Below are 24,184 nucleotides of genomic sequence, written 5' to 3'. Positions count from 1 at the left end.
CAACTTACCCCAAACCGCCGCATTGAAATCATCTTTTCCGCATAGTTCATACAAATAATCCCATATATTTTTTACCTCTCCGTGTGACGTAGTCCAGGAGAGGTTCTGTAACGGCCGTGTCTGTGTGTGTGTCTGTCTGTCTGTGTGTGTGTCTGTGTGTCTGTCCGTTGTTACACCCACGTGACCGCGTTCGCAGTTTGCGTATCTTCACAGTCACGGAAATGGCTCCTCTACTTGAGTTCTCACACCACCATCTTCTGGTCTTTGTCCATCCCACACGGACACCAGTGTGTTCTTACTGGCTTCTAATCACCACCATTTTCTGTTCTTTGTCAATCCCACATTGACACCAGTCTGCACTTACACTGGCTTCTAACACCACCATCCACTGGTCTTCCGTCTATTCCACATAGACACCAATCTGTATCATTGGCTTCTACTCCATTATCATCGTTTGGTTTTAGGATATACACGGCGATCGGCTAGGGTTACGAGAAACGTCTAGCCTCCATAAGGTGGCATCGACCACCAGAGGTTTCGCAATTGCGCTTTTTCCTTACTATTATAATGGAAACGAATCGTATATATACCCCAAATTTGAAAAAAGCGGGCAAGAGGGGTACCCTTCACTTTAAACGTCAATATTAGCAAAGTTTGAGAAGATAATAGGTATAACTTTATTTTAAACGATTTAACTATTATTAATGTTAATTATTGAAGATTAAAATAATTAAAAATAATTATATTTATTTAAATATTAAAGATAAACCTCTCGTGCAAAGAGAGAGATTATCATTGCCTCCTATATCTACCAAGGCCCGTGCATGCGATATATTTCCTTCATTGCCTCCTATATCTATCAAGGCCCGTGCATTGTGATATATTTCATTCATTGCCTCCTATATCTATCAAGGCCCGTGCATTGTGATATATATCATTCATTGCCTCCTATATCTATCAAGGCCCGTGCATTGCGATATATTTTTCAAAACAACAACAAAAATGGGAAACCCCAACTCAGAAACATAATAACGTTTTCATTGGATACTTAAGTTCATATAATCTTCTTGACACGGAGAGGTAATATTTTGGTTTTCCCAACTTGTTTTATCCAATCTCGTAATAAAATGCATTCGACACGGAACGTGCCACTATGCAGACTGGTCTTATAATTAGTAGAAAAACCGATAAAAATCACTTGATTTTCTACTTCACCCTCCCTTTACGAAAAACCTTCCAAATAGACCACTCCATTAATTTCAGTAGAGAAGGCTCAAACACCACAAGAGAGAGGTCGCCTTCTTCCCGCGTATAGTGAACTGAGGCTCCGTCGGGCGGTGCTGCGCGTCTTGCAGCGAGGAAATAACCTAAGATGGCCGCCACGCTCTTACTAAGGTGCGCGTGCGCGCAAATAAACGGTATCGGTGGAATTTTCATATTAAACAACAGTTGCGTATTTCACAACTATAAACAAACCAAGGTTGTAAAACTAGTACTCTATTTTATTTATTTATCCAATTATACAGTGATACAGCTGTTAAATTATGTATTTAAATATTTATTTTTAATGTACACTTACAATAATTTAAAACTGAATGCGTTACATCACTATAGGTATAGCAGCATTTGCGATTTTAACTATGCTAAATAAAAGGGGAAATATTCTCCCACAATTTTAAAAGTTCTAGCAATATTCATAATACTATTTATTAATTAAAATAATACCGACAGGGTTTCAATACTGCGCTTAAAGCTGCTAAGTTATTCGTTACATTTTTTTTTTTGGTAAATATGCTTATTCAGTTTTCTTAGTGGGAATTGCTTTCTCTTTAATATTATCAGGGTAAAGTTGTTTCAAAGGAAGCGATCCAATACACCCATTACACCAAAATTTTGATTGAATCTAATTATGAACGAGTAAAGAAGAGGAATACGTCAGACGGGGACTTTTGGAACTATAATGAAAGTCCCTACGTCAACCACGGTGACTTTAGGGAAGGTCCCCCACTCCCACTTTGAACTTTATGCCCTTATTTGTCAAACAATGGAGGAGAGAGTGTGTCAGACTGTCAGTGTAGTAACCGGCCACTCGCGCGTGCGCATTAGCTAGAATCGTGAGGGAGAGAGAGAGAGAGATAAAATTCCTACCCTCCCTTTTTTCCCCTTCCATTTATATTACTGCTTCTTAAACATTAGACTAACACTCCCTCTCGCCTCACTCCTCCAAGGTTAAACTTACTGTAAAATGACTCATACCTAGTTTTCAACCACCTAAAAGTATTTGGGGATGACTACAAAGCATGCTACCCTCCCGACTCCTGTACAACACGAATTTACTGTTTAAATGCTCCGGACCCTCCAATAATGGAAGCTTTTCTCACTATATAGCGAAAACTTTGCTTTTATGACTTAAGCTGCTCCAAATAACTTTGATACTAAAAAGGGAAACTACCCGAGTTGCATAAGTTTATAAACTTATGCAAATGGTGATAGTCGTGGGCTTCTGGAGAAGGGAAAAATGGCATGTGAAATCCAGAGTGGGCATTGAGCGTCGAAAATGTGACCCAGGTGAACCACAGCCATGTAGTAGCGGCGTGAGAACCCATAACTAAAGGTCCAATCAGGAATACATAGATTTACTACTTCTATGTATTCCTGATCGCGATTAATATACCCTATTTAAAGATGAATAATAATCATTATCAGGAAGTCAATTATAACAATTTTATTATTAATTTTTCCATAACAATTTGGTAACAAATAACATGAGGGTTTGCTAAAGATGAATTTGTGGGAGGAAGCTTTGAAACCCTTTGGGTGTTATGAAGTTTGTGTAATGAGCTTTCACGACAGTGTCATTAATAGTGTAGTGGTTGATAATTGGCATCTTACCTTATTTTCTTAGAAGCCAATGAATTATGTTGGTTGAATATTTTCCGTCTTATATACCACAATGTTAATAGTCTTTCAATGTCATGGGCTGCGTTCAGTAACCGAGATCAAAAACATCGATGACTAAAAGATGACATCGATGTCTTACTGAACGGTTTTTCGCGTCTTTGGGCGTGACGTCATGATGCTCATCGGATCCCCATCAGAAAAATCAGCTGTGAGAGGAGGTTTTTTTAATGAGCATTGGATTCATGACGTAAATTTCGTCATTTTGCGCCGCGACAAAAATAAATGGAGGGAACTACATCCCAATCACTGCAATTTTAAATAATAAAGAATTGACAAATATTATCCTTATGGATAATAATACTAAAAAGCAATATATTATTTCGTTAAAATAAGGATTATGTCAGAATTTAATTGATAAATTGAAGTACAATATCTTTGTAAACAGTTCGGTATCATTATTTAAGCCTCTGCCATAACCTTATCACTATATCGTCGCCATTTTGAAAAGCATTGATTACACAAAATTGTGCCTTTCAACAACTGCAACGTCATCATGACGTCAAAAGAACACCGATTTAATTTTTCCAAACATCGATTTTTTACTGATGAGTGTTACTGAACGCAGCCATAGCTATTGTTTAAAAAACACAATACTACACTAGCAATTTATTGTAATTACTTCAGGGGGCAAGGGTTATCAAATGTCAGAGCAGACGAAGCGTTAGACGACGGTTTATAAACTTCTAAAATAGCGCGTGATCCAGTGGTCTATGGCTATGACATAACATTCGTTGGTTTTTTCATTGAGTTGAGAAAATTACCACTAGAGTGGCCTTTGCCTATTGGGGTACGTGGGACACTTTTGAAAATATGGAACGGACGGACAGCTTCCAAGTTTCTCACGCCATGGTGTCTCCATCTCGAAGCCTAGATAAGAAATGTATAAATACATGTATTCTTGAAATCAGTCAAATTTCCCGCCTTTTCTTTTCGTTCCCTTGTTTGCACCGGGATGGCGCCACGAGCGCATGATATAGTTAATTGGGTCTTCCCAACTTTTCTTTTAGTTCTTTTGTTTGCATTGGGATGGCGCCACGAGCGCGTGATATAGTTAATTGGGTCTTCCCGCCTTTTCTTTTAGTTCTTTTGTTTGCATCGGGATGGCGCCACGAGCGCGTGATATAGTTACTTGGGTCTTATATCCTAGGGGTAATTTTCTCAACTCAATGGTTTTTTTTCGCCGGTCACGGACTCCCGTGCCTGAACTTCACCTGACCTATTTAGCCAATCACATTCACATTCAAGAGATTTCCCGCCTATTCCGCCTAATATTTTCAAAGTGTCAACTGTCACGATCAACCTTGGATAGTGTTGTCTATTCTCAATTGAAGTTAACATTTAGTTTGAATTAAATATTTAATTAATCTAGAATGTCGCGGAGAAAACCTTTAAAGGGAGATCCGCAGAAGGAATCTTTAGCCCTAAAAATAGGACAGTGGGCTTTTGATGAACTTGAATATTCGGAAGAAGCTACTCGACCTGTTGTTGCGAGTGCGTGCAAGGTATTTCAAAATTTAAGTAAAGGCGTAAATGGGAAATTGTGGGAAAATGTAATAAAGAACGTAAAACGAGTCAAAACAGATGGTCCAATTAACGCCTGTACTAGTAAAGCTTTAAAGAAACTGTCAGAATTGAATGAACATTCCAAGGCTCTTGATTTAGAGTTAATGCGAGAAATATCTAATGTTGAGGAGTTGCAAAAGACAGCAACTACCCTTCAATCTAAGATTGACAAAGATTTAAACCAAATAACCCACCTTCAACGCGTGACTGTAATGTTAGAGTCCAAATCCGAAGAAACCAAGTCTAAGGCCTTACATTTTACGCGAGTTAACAATCATCTTCGGGAGAGTTTTGAGTTATTGAGAAAACCTGACGAAATAGTCGATGAATTCTTTTCAATCGCAAGCACGTGTCAAAAAGTACAAAAACGGAAAATTTTAGCCACAAATTTAATGATGGAGATTGAAAAGAATGTTTATTCTCTTTGCTATGATCATTCTATTGGAAAGCTTAATACCGAAGAAGAATCCTTCAATAAAAGAATTCTCACGGCACAAATAATTGACTTAAAGAAAAACATCTCCTTGAAGACCATAATGAAATGCTTAAGCCATCGAGCCCAAGAAGCGACTAATGATGTAACCAAATTAAGAAATGCATTTTCCATCAGAGGACAAATGAGTGATCTGGGTGAAAGGGCAGCTTCAATGGGGGATGGGAAAGGCGATTTAATTCACGAAATTGAGGACAAGTGTATGCAACACCACTTTCATACTTTGCGTTGTAAACACGCAGCAATTGATTCTGAATACAGAATGATTCGTAATCAGATTGAAACCTTACTTTTGAGGAGGAAAAAGCTTGAAGAAAAAATGGCCGCCTTAATCTCAGATAGTTCCAAACGTCAGATGATCTCTGATTTATTAAAATCCGAAATAGGCTTAAAAAACGCGGAGACAAAGTTAAGCGCAATTCGCAAAGAAATAAATCTCATTGAAACTTCAGAATTTAACCCAAGTTTGAATGAAAAATTGGAAATTATTGAGGAAACTGAACGATTGATTCGACAAAAGCATATTTCAATATTGTCCGCGTTGTCTACGAATGCGAAAATGAAAGCTGAAATAGTTCTACGCTTCCAAAATCGAAAAGATGCGAGATTAATGTTTACACAAATGAATCTTTGCAATAACTTAACATCTATCGAAATATGGAAGGAGAAAATGGCACTAGGATTTCACATGTTCTGTGAACTGGATATCGAAAATTTATCCCGTCTAAAAATTAAAGATAAAGTTGTCCCTTACACAAAGACGAACCTCTCTTTAATTGAACGAAATCCGTTTTTGTCCCAAATTAAAGACATATTTAATGTTTCTCGAGTTCAAAGCTTTGACTACCTTATGAAACGCGCCATTAATGAAAAACAGATGTACGCAATCAATGGAGACATTTGTCCGCAACAAGTGCAACTAATTTATGAAATGAAGAATTTTCAAGCAAAGCAACGACAATTTGTAGAAGACTATCAGAAACGTTTGAAAGACTTGAACCGTGAAATGGCTCAATGTGTACCAGTTATTAAAGAATTCTTAAATGAAATACCCCTTATTGAACAGAGATGTAAAGAGACTGCGGAGCAAATTAACACATGGTGGACTCTAACCGCCTTTAATGTTAAATTTGAACAAAATAATTAACGCTTCTTAACCACTGTGATTTATCAAATAACATTTTTGTTACATTTACACTTCATGTCCTAACAAACCCGTAGCACTTTGTTCCGCAAATTTCTTGTTCTTTTCACTATGAAAAACAAAGATGTTAAATTGTTTATATAATATTAAGTAACCATGCACTTACTAAAATGAACTTGAGTATTTTTGGCCTCCAACTATAACCGCATAGATGAAAACATTTTCTCCATTGGTCACTAAGGAATATTAATACTTAATTATCTTTGTAATTAACTTAATAATAAAAATTATATCTACAATCTTATAAAAAGGTTGCTTTTTGTTATTTTGTCGCGTCCAATTTAACAAAATTGTTTTAGGTAATTCTTCCATTGGAAACATTGATCTTTTTACGCCAAAAATATAGTCAGTCAATTCAAATGCAATTAAAAACGGATTAAAATTATTTTACTTGATATATCTGGCTTTCATAATCCACGTTTCACCGTCTTCAGTTTTCATTTTCTTTAATGAGACTTCTGGTGGTTCATCTTCATTACCATTTCCATCTATACTTTCTTTACGTTTCCTATTATTTTGAAAGCTGTGAGCTTTAAGCTTTAAGTTCTTTTGGTATTCTTCGTAATAGTCTAACACGCCCCATAGTTCGCTAAAATTGTTGTAAAGTTTAAAAAAACAAATAACAAATCAAATTTTAAATTATATTTACCATATTTCCTCCATTCTTTGAGAGGCCAAGAGCTTTTTTCCACGTTCAGACTCTTGTAGTGAACCCAACATTTGTTGAATGCAATATTTTGTATTGTGAAAATGGTTATCATAATCTACAGCCTAGAAAGTAACACGCCTTTCAATAAATTATAATTTAATTATTTTAATTAATTAAATGTAATAGCAATTTTAAATAAGCAACAATTAATTCACCCAATGGTATTTTCCCTTCTGGTCTCAAAATGGCGAGGATGCCCATTTCCGCACATTTTTCGAGAATCATAGCCCAATTCCGAACACTTTTTATGGCCCATTTCCGCACTGTTTTCACATTGAAATTTTAGTTCACCATTTTTTACCATAGCCCATTTCCGCATCGTTTGCAAATAAAACATTTTTTATTTTCTTGTTGATTAGGTTAGGTTCGGTTCGTTTAGGGTTAGGTTCGATAGGTTAGGTTTGGTTATGCTACAATAGGGGCATGCTTTTAAACTTTAGATTTGACCATTGCAATTTCACTATAGATATAGTTTAGGGTTATGTTAGGTTTGGCTATGCTACAATAGGGGCATGCTATTAAACTTGTGATTTGACCATTTCAATTTCACTATAGATATAGTTTAGGGTTAGGTTTGGTTCCGTTGGGGTTAGGTCAGGTTAGGTTAGGTTAGGTTTGGTTTGGTTCGGTTCGGTTAGGTTAGATAGGGCTCGGTTCGGTTAGGTTAGATAGGGCTCGGTTCGGTTAGGTTAGATAGGGCTCGGTTCGGTTAGGTTAGGTTAGTTTACGCTACAATAGGGGCATGCTATTATACTTGTGATTTGACCATTACAATATCACTATCGATATAGAAAAGTGTAATGATAGACGTAAGCATTAAACCAAGTGTGATTTTGTTAAAAAAAGAAGTAAAAGGAGCATTAAAAATATATCTGTCGTTAAAGAGCAGTCATAAAACCTCACATTTTGGCTCTTTTCGGACCAATGGGCAAGCAACATAAGTTTAAGGTTTTTAAAATGTAATCAACTAGAAATATTTATTTTTCTATTTTTGCAAACTGTGCGGAAATGGGTTATGAAAAAGTGCGCGGAAACGGGCTATAGGTTTTTAAGGTGTGAAAAATAAAACTGTGCGGAAATGGGCGACCACCCAAAATGGAACAATTTTTTTCAATTTGTCTGGCAAGCATCACGGAAGAAGCTCCACACCTCTTTAAACTCTTTAATATCATTGTAACAATAAATTTCACCGGAACCACCACTAATTTTATTTAAACAAAAGGGGTTAAAGTTTAAAAGTTTGCATTAAAAATTTAAAATTGAATTTTTTTTCTATACTTTGCTATCACCGGGATTTTTAACATTTGGGCTATTTGTTTAATTTCTTCATTTCTGTTCTTGTCTCTCTTCTTTTCTTCGACCATGAATGGCTATAGCGGAAACAGCCGCGCTTTCAATGACCTTGGCTAGTTTCATAGTTTCTTCTAACTAAAAATGATCATTATATAAGTAAAATTGACTTCAGTATCTATTTAAACTTAACATACACAAGGAAGCAACCGGATTTTGCAAGTTATTGGCATCTTGGTATTTTTAACAAGAGTGGTCAAAATCTTTTCTACTTTTTCAGGATTTTTTAGCAAAGCAGCTCCCATACCACCCTCAAATTTTTAAGTATTGTTATTTAATGTTACCTGTTTTTTTTTTTTTAATAATTTTTTACTTTGATTGAGAATTCTTTAGGACATCCCATATTTATATCTATTCCAGCCACATCATTCTGCCTGTTAAAATGTTATTTTTTTATTTATTAGTTTATACAAGTGATGAAAATATATACTTACACTTTTAACGCTACTTGTTTATATTATTACGAATGCTCAGTAAAAGTTTAGAGAGATTGTTGTAAAAATTATAAGGTTTAATACGTTAACATTTGTAAAATTAATTGCTTCTTTTCATTATCACATGTTCGGAAGACTATGTTTTGATCATCATCAACATAGTCAACAGTACCCAAAACATCTAGAGCAATCGTTTCATAATTAAATTTTTTAAGTGGGGTATTTTTAATACATATTAATTGAACAAGTAGTTTACTATTTTCAATTCTTCGGCATTTTAATAATCGGTAATCAATCAGTTCCTGCAGGAATACATAGATTTAGTACTTGGAATCTTTAAGAGGCCATAGACCCCACACAAATATCTGATTGACTGTGAGGGGAAGCCATAGTTAGACCCGTATATATATCTATGGTCGAGACCTAACCGTTAAGAGACCCAAGTGAAACTAAAATTATCAGGCATAAAGGATAGTGATCATCTGCGTCATTGTAATGGAAACGAGGTGTTATGTTGTTAATGTTATTAAGTTTGTTAACCCTGTTTAAAGTCACAAATTATGGGAAAATCAACCACTAATATTTGGCGGTACTTTAATAAATCTACTAAAGTTGGCAAAATAACTGGAGAATGTTTTAAATCTTTAAAAGTTAGATAAATCACGGAGCTTCTATTTACAGGGAGAGGAAACTCGGACTTTCCCCCCTAGCCCTTAGCGTACCTCGGTTCTGCGCAACGCTTTCGCTCCTCGCGCGCACCCCATGTAAACAAAGTCTGACGTCATTTTCTTGGTGGAACTTCAATTCCTTGCCATTAAATGATGATTTGTACCGTGAATCGCTTCTGTAGCTACGGTATACACATTTCTCCTCATTCCCTCTAGTGCAAACTATTAGCCTGGAATCGCAGTCCATTCAAAATTTAAAAATTAAACCTTTAAAACACCAAGGCTTATGCCTTTCAACGAACTAGCGAAGGCGGCCATCTTCGTTGTTTACATAGGCTCCCTTTTTTGCCAGCGAAAACCGAGGGGGGTTAAATATGTGCCCCTTTTTATGGACAAATAGTGTCTACGTTTCCTAAGAGCGTTTACATTACTAGAGGGGGATGAAGTTTCCTCTCCCTGTAAATAGAAGCTCCGTGGTAATACCATGGTTGTTTGCTCTTCTCACTTTAAAAAAGACGATTATAAAACAATTCCGCAAGAACATAGAGGTAAGACACTTGCTGGAGTAATAAAATTTGTAGTAGTTTTAATTCTACAATTCTTTAACAGATCAGTTCAAATACCCACCGCGCCTAAGACCTTTGACAATTCCATCCCAGAATCTGCCTATTCGTAAACATGACAGAACTCTTTGAAAAATAAAAACGGGGGAATGAGTTCAGATGATGGTGAGAATTTGAAAAATCATTTGTTTGCGGATCATGATCATCAAGTACAGCAAATTGGTGTTAATAACCAACCCGATGACGTAACTGAAAGTGAAGAAAATGGAAACAGTACTCGACTACGAGACACACCTGAAATTTGTGACACTGATAACAGTTCCTTAGAAAAAGGAATTATGGTGAACACATTAGAAGAACATAAATGTAAAGTGTCAGCTAGTTGCGGAATTTTGAAACAACAAACTGTAGTAGCTTTGACTGGAATTCAGTCAATGGAACTTTTTAATGAAATAGTTAAAATTGTTAGTGAAGAATATCCTAGTAAAAGTCCACTACCTGTAGCTGACGGAATTTTACTTACACTAATGAAACTTAAACTTGGTATTTCATATTCCGCTCTCGGAGCTCTTTTTGGTCTAAGCCAGCAGATAACTTCTAGTTATTTCAAACAATCATTATGCAAGTTAGCGACTCTCTTGGAGTCATCAGTTACATGGCTAGAGAAAGAAGAAATTGTGGAAGCTATGCCGCATTGCTTTAAAGAATACACTGATACAAGAGTGGTATTAGATTGCACCGAGGTATCTGTTGAAAAACCCAAGTGTTTAAAATGCAAGATCAAGACTTATTCTCACTACAAAGGGACCAATACTGTAAAAGTACGCGTTTGTGTAGCTCCATCCGGTGTGATCACCATGGTGAGCAGAGCATATGGGGGAAAGTCAACAGATAAACAAATAACTGAAGAATGCGGGGTCCTAGAACGATGCATACCATACGCAGACGCCATAATGGTAGACAAGGGGTTCGCTATTGAAGATCATTGTAACGAAAGAGGGCTCAAACTAATTAGGCCACCTTTTCTAAAACATAAAGCTAAAGGTCAAAAAATAAAAAAAGGGAACAATTCCCTAGAGAAGATGCTTTGCTTACGTCAAAAATTGCGTGTGCTAGGGTACACGACGTGGCTAAAAACACTGAATTAGGATAGGCAATAATTGTATACACTGTACATGATTCTGTTGGTTAAAGGTACAATGTGATAATTGCCTCATATTAACTATGGGCAATTTTAACTATGGAGATATTGTAACCAAATATATCTGGAACAGAAAGAGGACCATGCCTATCGAATAAATTGCCAAAAGGTGAGCTCCCCCCAACGGGGGCGCATTCGCCGAATGAAAGAGAGAAACTTTCGAAATCATACAGCTAGTAGCCAGTGACGTGCGCTGCTAGTAACCAGTGACGTACTGTATATTTTTTGGTGGTATTATTATGTTGGCAATTTTATCTGTCTCTAAACTCCGTTAGCTGTGATAAGGCTAAGAGGATTGTGATTTTGGTAGTATATAAATAGTATAAAATTAAAATAATTCAAACTTGACAAATTTAGAAATATTTTAATTTCAAATGCTAATTTTTAAGTATCTATTATAGGGAGAAAGAATAGAACATGCTTTTTTTCTCGAGTTGAAATTAGGAACATTATAATCACAAATTTAACAGTGTTTTCTCTTGTTTAATATACATAAAGTCGGCTTTCAGGTCTGTTTCATAATCATCAGGAGTAAAATGATGGGAAAATATTCTAGCATTTTCACTTGAAATTGATTGTTTCATATAGCAAGTTGCATTTACTTAAGCAATAATGTCTGATAATGTTATCAGAAGGGAATCTATGATAAGACACATCTTGAATTCTGTTTGACAAGAAAGTTGTTTGCCTTATACAAATCCAATACCTAATTACCGATAAGTTTAAGCCTATGCTTTGCCCGAATGTTGAAGTTGAACCTGATATTTGAATAACACATCAGCATCTGAGCTCAAGGTCCGTAAAACCGCAAAAGCTCTATGATCTGAGCTGATCCCATCTTGAAATTTAACTTATAATAAATAACCCTTTCGGATACAAGTCGTCAAGCTGCCGGTAGCCCGGCACCTTGGCCACCGGGCGGCGTGCCGGCCCGTGAATCTCGTCGTAATCCCTCTCGCCTCGTGATTGCCGTCGCCGGCTCGCCTCGGCTCTCCACAAAAAAGCTGGACTACATTCGGGTTCATGTTTTCGAACGCGACTACTTATTCCTAAAAAATCCGTAGCCAACTACGTCACGCGGCAGGGAATACATCGTTTTCTTGGCCCCCGGTGATTTTGAGAATTTACCTTTGTACAATAAGGCTTTATAAGCTAACCTAAATATAGCTTTTGCGATTTTACGGACCTTGAGCTCCCCCTTCCCCCAAAAATATATATCGAAACTAGGTCACAACACGCTAAATTTCCCCAGTCCATAATAGCTTAGCATCGAAACTGTGGGGTAGGACGTTTTAGAAAAGGTGTACGGTATTTCGAAATCCAATTGGATTTCTTCGGATTTCACTTGATTTCAAAATTTGATAAAGTCCGACGGATTTCATCGAATTTTGCGATTTTTTCCCGTGATTAAGACGGATTTTGGGATATTTCCCTTGATTTCGTCGGATTTTGTAATGGATTTCGTTTTTTCTTTACTGATTTTATGATTTCTTTACTGATTTTAAGATTTCGTTGCTGATTTCGGATTTTTTTATGGGATTTCGAAATCAGCAATGACCGACCCCTCGATCGAAAACACAGCCAATGCAAAGCACCAACCACGCACTATAGGTTGTGTCCCGAAAAGTGGCTTGGCCCGGCCAATTAAGACCATTAAGTACGCCGTGATTTAATATCGACCCCCCCCAACCTTTCCCTGCGTAATAATGACTCCGATATATCTTAATTAGATCTAGAATAGCCTTACGCGTACGTGTACGCCTAAGCACATACACTACACTACAATTCCAATAAATGTATGGAGGAAGAACAGGGTTTATACAACTTTTCGAAGAAAACAAATTTCCCTGAGTTTTCCAGGTTTTTCCCGTATATGGAGTATCCTATGGAGCAAATGTTAACGAACGAGAGTGGTGGGCAAATACGACTATTACATACTCAGAGGGCATCCCCGTATCTCTATTAGAACCAGAGTTATAAGCCTTCAAAGTATAGTGTAATGTTAATCCTATGGAGGGTATGTTTGTTTACTTTTTGCTTAATTACTCGGCCCTGTTTGTCGTAGCCCTACGTTTTTAGTATGGTTGGATGGGGGTCAAATAGGACTATAACATAATCAAAGGACATCCCCGTATCTCTAGTAGAACCAGAGTTATGAGCCTACAAAGTTTAGTGTAATGTTAATCCTGTGGAGGGGAGTATGTTTACGAACATTTTGCTTAATTACTTGGCCCTTGTTTGACACAAATTTCCCTGATTTCCCTCAATTTTACTAAGAAATTTTAAATTTCCCTGAGGTTTTTGTCAACTATTTTTTTCCCTGATTTTTCCAGGTTTGTATGAACCCTGAGGAAGTATGTTCCAAACACAAAAGGACACGCAATTGCGCTATAGAGAAACTAGGGAAAGTTTCAAGATGATATACCTATAGTTATTGAATATATTCAAGATGGTTTTATCGTAGAACAGAATTTCAAGTGACTCAAATCAGGGATATTAGGTGTTTTAAATTAAGAGGCATTAGAATTTTAAAGGGAGAGGGAAATTGTGGAAAGTTATCGGCGTGTGCCCTGTGCTATCGCCTTATTTCACACGCTGGAGGTAAGGGTAAGGTAGAGCATAGCCAACTCAATCACGTAGGGGTAAGAGGTTCTATTTAGCAGACGCCATGCACTAAACCAATGGAGGGTGGTGCAGTAGTCCTTGATTATTTTAAACCCTAATTAAATGTACTAATTATAATTTGTAATAAGAGATCATAATTATTTTAATTTGAATTAGTTTTATGTTTATAATAAGACTGTTCCTTTAAGGTTACTTAAACTATCCCTTTAAGAAAAGACAAAGGGACATTATAAGATGGAGGCTTATAAAACAAAGAGCTACTGAATGAGGAGGTCGTTCAGGTATAGGCTAAAGAATGACGGGCGGTGCAGCTAGGGATTACCGCATTACTGTCTGTGTAATGGTTTTCCATTATTATAGTGAAGGATAAGCTTACGAGCTCACAGGTATGCGACGTTACAGAGAAGACAGTTCTACAGAAGATGCATGCGTCATGGACTCATGGCTGCTGATAAGGATTGCAGTCGTTACCGAGGAGGATTTGCCATCGAACTGTAATGAACATCACTCTTCTTATAAGGAAGGACCAAAGAGGAACTACGTTATACCTTTTACAAAAGGTGCCATGGAATTACAAATACTGAATTATCAGTCTTGAGTTTATTAAAGGTTTAGAGCTTAAATTATTACTTGATCTAAACCCCTCTAATAAAACCACTAAGTCATAATAGAACGTCAGGTCATGATGTAACACCATAAGTTCATAAGATATGTTCATGTTCCATAAGTTTGTTTAATTAATCTCTGGTAACTTAGAAACTCAGCTTGTAATTTTGAAGTGAGTGAGTGAGGTCATAAGGTCATAGATGTAAAGCGAGCGATGGGAGCCTGGTGAGTGGGGCGCTGCTGTCAAAGGCCTAATTAGTAATGCAGATACTAAATAGGAGGACCTAGATGGAACTTGGTCCTGCATGCAAAAAAAATTAACCACTTGCACAGAGTGTAGTAAGGACTTCAATTGAGTTCTCGCTTAATTGTCGTTCTCCTTCTCGAACTAGTTATCATCTCGAGCTTATGTAAGTCTCTCAGTAGCATTACTTAGCATTGAAAGTGACATACTTATGGAAGGAACAAATCACTTATAAACTTATGGTAACACCAATTTAACTAGTTCCCTATAACTAGAACGATCATGTTGAGGATAATATGGAATTAAACTTCCTCTCTCACTTGTTTTTACTTTTGCGCTCCTTGAGAGCTGCAAAACTATTAGCTGGTCACCTTCCGGCTGGGAACCTTTACCCCCTTTCTTCCCCAGTTTTTGGTGTGACCTTCTGCACCATATTTAAAGTCCCCCGTATTTCAAATTTCCCGCTCAAAAAACTGCATATAGACCTAGGTGGATTCACAAATATTATTTCAAATTAAATTTATGTATCGTGATCCCATCGCAGGTAAAATTTGGGTCTCTGATAAAACACTCGACTCCGTTCAAGATACCAACTCCTTCTTTAACTCTCCAAGGATTTTAAAAACAAATACATCTGGATGAAGACCCGCTCACACGCCATTTAAGAAAGCAGCTTAAACTTTCAGATTCAAATTCCCAGCCTACTTGTTCAATGACCATGTCAAGAGTGCATTATTTGTTAAAAATAATATTGTGTTACAAACAAGTTGATTCTGCATTTCGAAAAAATGCTGATTTAACAACGTTTCTGATAACTCGTAAAATCCTTCAAGGTCAGTTTCTACTACGTCACGCCGATCACGCGTACTTTTATAAAACCAGTCTCTTTGGTACGTGCATTGAACGCCCCCTGTGTGATGTCGACAAAAATAGTAAACCAATGAGTAAAACTATCAGCTGCCCAAACAATTTTACGAAGCGCAGCTAGATGGGCAACTCCCGTTTCAATCGAAAAAATTATGCATAAGGGGTTTCATACTGTTTCCCCCAGTGTTGCCAGGCCGTTGGTGAGTCAATAGATTGCAGAGTGAAAGCCTAGCAGTTCAGTTTCACTCAGAGCAACCTGACTCGCAGAACTAGGGCCTAACAACACCGCACTGAAGTTTAAACCGAGAGAGGGGGAAGAACTTTCCACAGCCCCTTTATTGAAAACTATCAATGCCGCGCCAAATTGGTAAGTTGCTGTCTGTTCGTGTAACCGCGGCTTAAAAATAAATTCTAGATTTATTGGTTCGTCCAGGGACACCAGCTAAAGGAAATTTGTTGACTCCGTAATTTTTAGCACGGGTGTCATTTATATGGACTCTTTGTTTTAGGCGAGATTTTCACGCCTAGCTTCCTTAAAAAGTAATAATAAATGAAGCATAATTACTTTATAGTATTTTGAAAAAACCGAGGGGACAGACACTGCGAACGCTTAACCCGGTTCACCCTGCAAAACCGCCTTTCAAATCGCTAGCAAATGAACTAATGCCCTATTACTAAGATAGCCAGTGAGAGCTCCTTTTGAGACCCTGTACTTGAACTCGAAACTTGGTAACATAATATTATAGCCGCGTCAAGCCTATTTTATTCAGATTCGCGCGACATTATTAGTAGACTCGGGAGTCTCGGGCGCTCGCGCTTGGCTTCCGTCGTTCTCGAACTAGCTCGAGTAAGCCTCTAGCATTACGAAGTATAGGTAGTGTCATCCTTACGGAACATATCGCTTCTAAACTTAATGGTGTCTACAATCATAGACGGGAAACACTTCCCGGTATTCAGATCCTTATAAGACCGAGTAGACTATCGATAATATGAAAGCGAACGAGAGACAAAAGCGGGGTCCATGACGTACCGCTTGCCAGGCGCAATCGTCACACTCAATTGTTGAAAGTGCAGCTCAATGTCGATATCTTTTCAGGGTGACCTAAACCTTAATCCAATGACCAGATCGTATTTTACCGCAACACACCGTGATGGCACCCCGTATTTTTCGGAGCCAGTCATGTACGTTGACAATTACTTGAGGTCTGAGCGTCACGAGAAGGTTCAACGGGTAACGCCGGGAGCCTTAAGGCTTATGACCTTATGACCTCACTCACTCACTTCAAAATTACAAGCTGAGTTTCTAAGTTACCAGAGATTAATTAAACAAACTTATGGAACATGAACATATCTTATGAACTTATGGTGTTACATCATGACCTGACGTTCTATTATGACTTAGTGGTTATATTAGAGGGGTTTAGATCAAGTAATAATTTAAGCTCTAAACCTTTAATAAACTCAAGACTGATAATTCAGTATTTGTAATTCCATGGCACCTTTTGTAAAAGGTATAACGTAGTTCCTCTTTGGTCCTTCCTTATAAGAAGAGTGATGTTCATTACAGTTCGATGGCAAATCCTCCTCGGTAACGACTGCAATCCTTATCAGCAGCCATGAGTCCATGACGCATGCATCTTCTGTAGAACTGTCTTCTCTGTAACGTCGCATACCTGTGAGCTCGTAAGCTTATCCTTCACTATAATAATGGAAAACCATTACACAGACAGTAATGCGGTAATCCCTAGCTGCACCGCCCGTCATTCTTTAGCCTATACCTGAACGACCTCCTCATTCAGTAGCTCTTTGTTTTATAAGCCTCAATCTTATAATGTCCCTTTGTCTTTTCTTAAAGGGATAGTTTAAGTAACCTTAAAGGAACAGTCTTATTATAAACATAAAACTAATTCAAATTAAAATAATTATGATCTCTTATTACAAATTATAATTAGTACATTTAATTAGGGTTTAAAATAATCAAGGACTACTGCACCACCCTCCATTGGTTTAGTGCATGGCGTCTGCTAAATAGAACCTCTTACCCCTACGTGATTGAGTTGGCTATGCTCTACCTTACCCTTACCTCCAGCGTGTGAAATAAGGCGATAGCACAGGGCACACGCCGATAACTTTCCACAATTTCCCTCTCCCTTTAAAATTCTAATGCCTCTTAATTTAAAACATCTAATATCCCTGATTTGAGTCACTTGAAATTCTTTTCTACGATAAAACCCATCTTGAATATATTCAATAACTATAGGTAGATCATCTTGAAACTTTCCCTAGTTTCTCTATAGCGCAATTGCGTGTCCTTTTGTGTTTGGAACATACTTCCTCAGGGTTCATACAAACCAGGAAAAATCAGGGAAAAAAATAGTTGACAAAAACCTCAGGGAAAACTCAGGGAAATTTAAAATTTCTTAGTAAAATTGAGGGAGATCAGGGAAATTTAAAATTTCTTAGTAAAATTGAGGGAAATCAGGGAAATTTGTGTCAAACAAGGGCCAAGTAATTAAGCAAAATGTTCGTAAACATACTCCCCTCCACAGGATTAACATTACACTAAACTTTGTAGGCTCATAACTCTGGTTCTACTAGAGATACGTCAATGTCCTTTGATTATGTTATAGTCCTATTTGACCCCCATCCAACCATACTAAAAACGTAGGGCTACGACAAACAGGGGCCGAGTAATTAAGCAAAACGTAAACAAACATACCCTCCATAGGATTAACATTACACTATACTTTGAAGGCTTATAACTCTGGTTATAATAGAGATACGGGGATGCCCTGTGAGTATGTAATAGTCCTATTTGCCCACCACTCTCGTTCGTTAACATTTGCTCCATAGGATGCTCCATATACGGGAAGAGCCTGGAAAACTCTGGGAAATTTGTTTTCTTCGAAAAGTTGTATAAACCCTGTTCTTCCTCCGTACATTTATTGGAATTGTAGTGTAGTGTATGTGCTTAGGCGTACACGTACGCGTAAGGCTATTCTAGATCTAATTAAGATATATCTGAGTCATTATTACGCAGGGAAAGGTTGGGGGGGGGGGGTCGATATTAAATCACGGCGTACTTAATGGTCTTAATTGGCCGGGCCAAGCCACTTTTCGGGACACAACCTATAGTGCGTGGTTGGTGCTTTGCATTGGCTGTGTTTTCGATCGAGGGGTCGGTCATTGCTGATTTCGAAATCCCATAAAAAAATCCGAAATCAGCAACGAAATCTTAAAATCAGTAAAGAAATCATAAAATCAGTAAAGAAAAAACGAAATCCATTACAAAATCCGACGAAATCAAGGGAAATATCCCAAAATCCGTCTTAATCACGGGAAAAAATCGCAAAATCCGATGAAATCCGTCGGATTTTATCAAATTTTGAAATCAAGTGAAATCCGAAGAAATCAAATTGGATTTCGAAATACCGTACACCTTTTCTAAAACGTCCTACCGGAGCCTCCGAGATATCTAGGCCCATGCATCTAGCGAAGCGAGAATATTTTTTTGACTAATTTAGTTCGCCGTGTTTTCCCGCTTGGTTGTGCTTTTAGCACCGTAAAATAAACAAGTTTAGCCTCATGACCCCGTTGACTGCTACAATATTAGGGCAAGATATATACGTAGAGCGGTGAATCCGAGGTCGCGGATAGTTAAAAAATGTTTTTGAAAATTTTATTGAAAAAAAAACCTTTATTAAACAATCATTCCAAAGAAGTAAAGGATAAAAATGTTAAGGTTAAAAAAATGAAAGGTTTTGAAGGGGTAAAAAATCCTCTAATGGTATATGAAAACTGTGAATTAGCAACTTCAAGAAGTTTTGTTTTACTAAAAAAACAACGATGTTAAAATTTCATAATTATTTTTTTGTCCATACAATCTAACCAATAGATTCAATAAAAAGTGAATAGCCCCTAAAAAATTACGTTAATTTAAAGGTGAAACCTTTCTCTTTCATAAAAGTTTTATAATTGGCCCCTAAAATATCAACGATAATTTATGGAAGACCCCGGTCGCAGCGGTCATTAAAGCGCCACCTCGTACACACAAAGGGTAAAAATATTTCCTCTATGAAACTGGATATTTCCCCACGTAAAAATCGACATGCATGGGCCTAGATATCTCGGAGGCTCCGAAATTTTAGCTACCCTAAAGTAACTATTTGAAGTAATGAGTTTTAATTATGATTTAATGTTTTAATTATACCAATTAATTTTTAAAATAGGCTTAAGACGGATTGGTCTGCCTTAGAGTGGAAGCAAAGCCTACCTGGACCAGCTTTGCAGATGATAAACACATTAGAAGAAAAGTAGATTAAAACTAATCAACATAAACAATTACAACTGGATCTTGTTCAAGCTGATCCAGTAGTTGGCGTTGTAATGAACAGATACAACGCCAACTACTGGATCAGCTTGAACAAGTGGCTCAGAAACACAAAAAGAAGGTAAGCTTTTCTTTATAATATCCCTTACTTATTGACAGGCCACAGCTGGATTTAATTTAAAAGCAATAGAAATGTATACTTTGTTTACGTTCATTGCCCTATTACGGAAGATGCTAGTTTCCATTTTCCTATTGTTTGTTTATTTTGAAGCTGTTATTACTTTAGAATTATTGAATATGTATGAAATAATAAGGCTATGTAGTTCTTTTATTCGTTGAAACATTGGTTTTAAAGCTTCCTATCTCAAACCAATCTACATTTTAGTTTTAAATGGCTTTATATTAGGCCTAAAGCTAATAGGACCTAGAACTTCTAACGGAGTCATGTTGGGTTAAATTCATTATAGAATGACCCTCACAAAGAAGTGTTCAAGGAAAAGGAGAATGCGTTAAGGGAAGAGTTGAAAATTTTAATTTTTACAAGTTTTAAACTTATTTATTTTAATTTTTACAAGTTTTAAGGAAGTCTTAAGTTTAAGTCTTGGGGACACCTCTGTCCTTGGTACCACCATCTCTAACTGCCAGCAGCGGGACGGAACCAATAGTACAACAAGTACCAATCCCATCATCAGAAAGACAGTCCTCAGCAGAACCTCCATCCATAGCAAAAGAAGTCGAGACACCAAGCCAGACCTCCAATCGTCCTATCCGGAACAGACGAGTTCCTACACGGCTAAACCTTTAAACGTCATTGCCTAAATTTAACAATCAAGTGATAACCTGACTCTGAGACAATCAAATTTTGATTCCTTAGAGTAGTACAAATTCAAAATAGTTGATGCCCTTTTAAAAATAACTTTACAATTTGTTTAACAACATTATTACATTAAGTGCACAACCACAGTCCCTTTTAAAAATGTAAAACTAAATTCTTAAAGGCTTTTATGAGTATTATTTTGAACTTTCAAATTCTCGCGTTTAACTTATTATGTACCTCGAACTTAAAATCTAACGGGAGAGTATTGTCATATTCACATGTAAACTATTCCATACAAGATGTAGATGGCGCTAGTCTCACTAATCAAAGGCTAGAGCCTACCTCCCGACGGGAAAACACTCTCGCTCTCTCCTCGGCTCTGGATGGTAACGTAAACGCGTTGCTCCCATCCTGTACTATGTAATAACCAACCTTCATTAAATGTAGAATAAATCTTAAGTGTATAATTATCCCGACTAATTATTTACCCCGGATTTGAACACTACAGTATGTCTTCAGACAAGCCAAGAGCGAGAGATGAAAAAGCTTTCTCTACCCATAGTTTATACTTTTGTCGAATATCTGCAGACGCTGATGGGTCAGGTGCTGTTTCTGTCTTGTTTACAATATCCCAAAGACCTCGATCCCTCAAGACCATCTCCATTTCAAACCGCCAATTGACACAATTGGTTGACTTTAGTTTCGTAATCTGTCCCATGAGTGAGGTGCTACTGCCGTCCGCCATCTTTGTTTTTGTTTACTACGCACTAATGTTGACGGTACCTTAAGCCTTTGCCTTCCAACGTTATTGCGTTTTTAAAGTTGTACATTGGTAACCACGCTCTGCTACCACATTGTTGGATGATCGAGTTAACGCAATAAAACAATGGCTTAGTTAATTAAATTAATGCAAAAACGTTTATTAGGAACAACAATAATACTGTTAAGAAAGACTGTATTGTACATCACCGTTAGGGTTACCGGTACACACGCGAGTGAGACTGGGTGAGATAAAATACAGGCATGACAATGTGACGTCATTAATTTTGACGTATAAAGCTCCCCCTATGGGTAGTGACCCTTGACCTATGTTAAAGTTTAGGCTATATTCTAACAAAAACGTATACTTACAATCCGCGACCTTGGCTCAAATACCTAAGCAGTCGACAGGGTCACGGGGTTGAACTTTGTTTATTTCAGAGCTGTGCTAATTAGCTGACAACTAATTGAATTAGAATTAGCAATTAGGGAAATATTTATGAACTAATTAATTAGCCAATTAGCAATTAGGGAAATATTTATGAACTAATTAATTAGCCAATTAGCAATTAGGGAAATATTTATGAACTAATTAATTAGCCAATTAGCAATTAGGGAAATATTTATGAACTAATTAATTAGCCAATTAGCAATTAGACATAGAAACTAATTCAATTCAATTAGAAATTAGACATTTATTTATCAAACTAATTAATTAGAATTACTATTTTCTAATTAAGGTAAAAAGAAACCATAAGTAAATATAAAAGTTTGAAAGTGCCCATGGATTTAGTACTTTGGTAATGCAAAGTTTAATGTTTTAATGCCATTGAAAAACGGGTACGGAAGCCAAAAATGAGACAAGCCTCGAGCCTTCCGTCATGTTAAAATTTGTCTCATTTCTTCATTTTCTTGCCACAGTTCCTATAATGGACTCCGGAGTAGTAAATACATGCGCACTACTATTAATTCGAGTAGGTAAAACAGTCGAAATTTCGAAATGGGGCAGTTGCGAACTACGAAATTTTCTACTAGTACTAGTATTCTCTCATATTTGAGGAGCTGAAAAATTTAGAGTAGCACTAAGGTTTCCTCATTGATGTAATAAGGCTTTTTCATATTCAAATAGAAGAATCAAGAGTTAATTCCTCGATTTTTTTACAACAAATTGGCGTAAAAGAATAATTGAAAATCCAATTGGCTAATTAGTTAATCCTAAATCTAATTAAATTTTAATTAGATAATTACCTTTCCGATTCATACTAATTAATTAGAATTACTTCTCAATTAGAACTAAGGTAATTAAAATTCAATTACCATTTTCAATTAGTAAATGTTGCTAATTAATTAGAAATTCAATTAGCTAACTAATTAATTAGCACAGCTCTGGTTTATTTTACGGTAATATAAGTGCCCCCAAGCGTATAACCACGGCGAACTAAATTGGTTAAAAAAATATTCTCGCTACGCGACACGCATGGGCCTAGTTCATCTCGGAGGCTCCACTCTAACCCAACTCAAATATGGAATAAGTTACCTTTCGAACATCATTATTTCGATTGCTTCCATTCCTGGTCTCACCCTAAACATTGATAACGTTCAAAGGGCAGAACATACAAGATGTCATAATCCGGTGAACAGCGTTAAAATTCTTATCATATCGAAGGGATTATAGTACATAAATCCCATTGATTTGAAATCCGTCACTCCTCAAATTTCAAAAATACTTTGGCACATTTCGGCAGAATGGGATTTCCATTCAATGGGAGTTCGGCTGAATGGGATTTCCATCCAATGAGAATTCTGCTAAATAGGATTACAGAAACGAAGGCAAGAGTAGAATATATTATTTTTGCCTTATAGAGATGGCAGATTTCATAGTGAAAACCTGTTGAATATAATTCGATTTGCCCTATAAATCGCGCATGTATACGACAGAAAGTTAATCGAAAATATTAGTGTTCACTCTTATTAGTGTTTCACTTTATTGTTAATTCTGTTTGCCTTAAATAATAATCCTGTTAAGGGAAGAGTGAAGTGGAAAATCAAGTGAGTTTTTATCGATTCTTCCACCAATTATAAGACCATTCTGCATAGTGAAACATACAGAAAATATCTCAGAATGATTTTAAAATTCAAATTAGGCTCAGATTTTATGGATAATTTGAGATAAGGACCTCCGACCAATCGCGTAACGCCCTGCCTTTTTGTTAATAAAATTCTCGTGGCACGCTCCATGCCGAATAAAAAAAGCGCGAGATTGGATTAAAGTTATACTCGCGATGTGACAAACGTGGCGCGAGATGTAGAGTGTGCAAAAGAAATTTTGTTAAGAGAAAGGCAGGGCGTTACGCGATTGGTCAGAGGTCCTTATTTCAAATTATCCATAAAATCTGTACCTAATTTGAATTTTAAAATCATTCGGAGACTATATTTCCTGGATGTTTCAGTATGCAGAATGGTCTTTTAATTAGTAGAAAAATCGATAAAAAATCACTTGATTTTCCTCTTCACCCTCCCTTTAAAGAGCTATGCGTTTCTTACTAGTCTTTTTAATGGATACAGTTACGAGTTGGTATTGTCGAAAGAACGAAGTTTCGGATTCAAGAAACGCGGCAAATGGTTTGGAGTCGTAGGAATGCTTCAAAGAAAAGTAAAGATGAATTTTATACATCTCACACACAAACCCCAAACCTTTAATTTATTATGTACAAACTTGTCACTGTCGCTCACATATTACATTATTTATGGAAAGTTATATTTCACAAAAAAATAAAATTCTTAAAATTA

At 36.8% G+C, this 24,184-nt stretch overlaps 1 protein-coding gene, 1 long non-coding RNA gene and 2 pseudogenes across 6 annotated transcripts in view; 1 reads left to right on the top strand and 3 right to left on the bottom strand.

The window, feature by feature from the left end:
* Positions 1-7,937, bottom strand: part of LOC149668086 (tRNA-dihydrouridine(20) synthase [NAD(P)+]-like) — a 42,264-nt pseudogene extending 34,327 nt beyond the window's left edge. The window contains exon 1 of the transcript XR_016367939.1: positions 7,086-7,937. The product of XR_016367939.1 is annotated as a tRNA-dihydrouridine(20) synthase [NAD(P)+]-like (transcript). The remainder of the gene's footprint in view (positions 1-7,085) is intronic.
* Positions 6,161-9,104, bottom strand: LOC149668085 (tRNA-dihydrouridine(20) synthase [NAD(P)+]-like; annotated as a pseudogene). The gene is made up of 12 exons (XR_016367917.1): positions 9,072-9,104; positions 8,799-9,016; positions 8,594-8,654; positions 8,418-8,531; positions 8,209-8,358; positions 8,015-8,131; positions 7,061-7,103; positions 6,871-6,999; positions 6,613-6,810; positions 6,459-6,546; positions 6,328-6,397; positions 6,161-6,270 (listed from the first exon to the last, which is right to left on the bottom strand). The product of XR_016367917.1 is annotated as a tRNA-dihydrouridine(20) synthase [NAD(P)+]-like (transcript).
* Positions 9,105-9,485: 381 nt separating this feature from the next.
* Positions 9,486-11,815, top strand: LOC149668084 (uncharacterized). 3 transcript variants are annotated; one of them, XM_089840984.1, is made up of 2 exons: positions 9,486-11,139; positions 11,220-11,815. In XM_089840984.1, exon 1 carries the CDS (start codon positions 10,095-10,097, stop codon positions 11,091-11,093), a length of 999 nt encoding a protein of 332 aa, XP_089697110.1. In that variant the 5' UTR covers positions 9,486-10,094; the 3' UTR covers positions 11,094-11,139; positions 11,220-11,815. The 3 variants fall into 3 exon arrangements, with proteins under 3 accessions (XP_089697110.1, XP_089697112.1, XP_089697111.1); XM_089840986.1 differs by lacking the exon at positions 11,220-11,815 and having other exon boundaries at positions 9,486-10,805; positions 10,870-10,926; XM_089840985.1 differs by having other exon boundaries at positions 10,081-10,110; positions 10,202-11,815.
* An 8,508-nt stretch (positions 11,816-20,323) lies between these two features.
* LOC149668083 (uncharacterized) lies at positions 20,324-21,263 on the bottom strand. Its single transcript, XR_016367940.1, has 2 exons — positions 21,124-21,263; positions 20,324-21,051 (listed from the first exon to the last, which is right to left on the bottom strand). It is a non-coding gene; the product is annotated as an uncharacterized LOC149668083 (long non-coding RNA).
* Between the last annotated feature and the right edge of the window lie 2,921 nt (positions 21,264-24,184).

This window comes from Phalangium opilio, unplaced genomic scaffold (assembly GCF_054372755.1).
Source record: "Phalangium opilio isolate 3A_F unplaced genomic scaffold, DU_Popi_V2 ptg000056l_1, whole genome shotgun sequence".
NCBI lineage: Eukaryota > Metazoa > Arthropoda > Arachnida > Opiliones > Phalangiidae > Phalangium > Phalangium opilio.
This window is presented reverse-complemented; position numbering and strand designations above follow the sequence as displayed.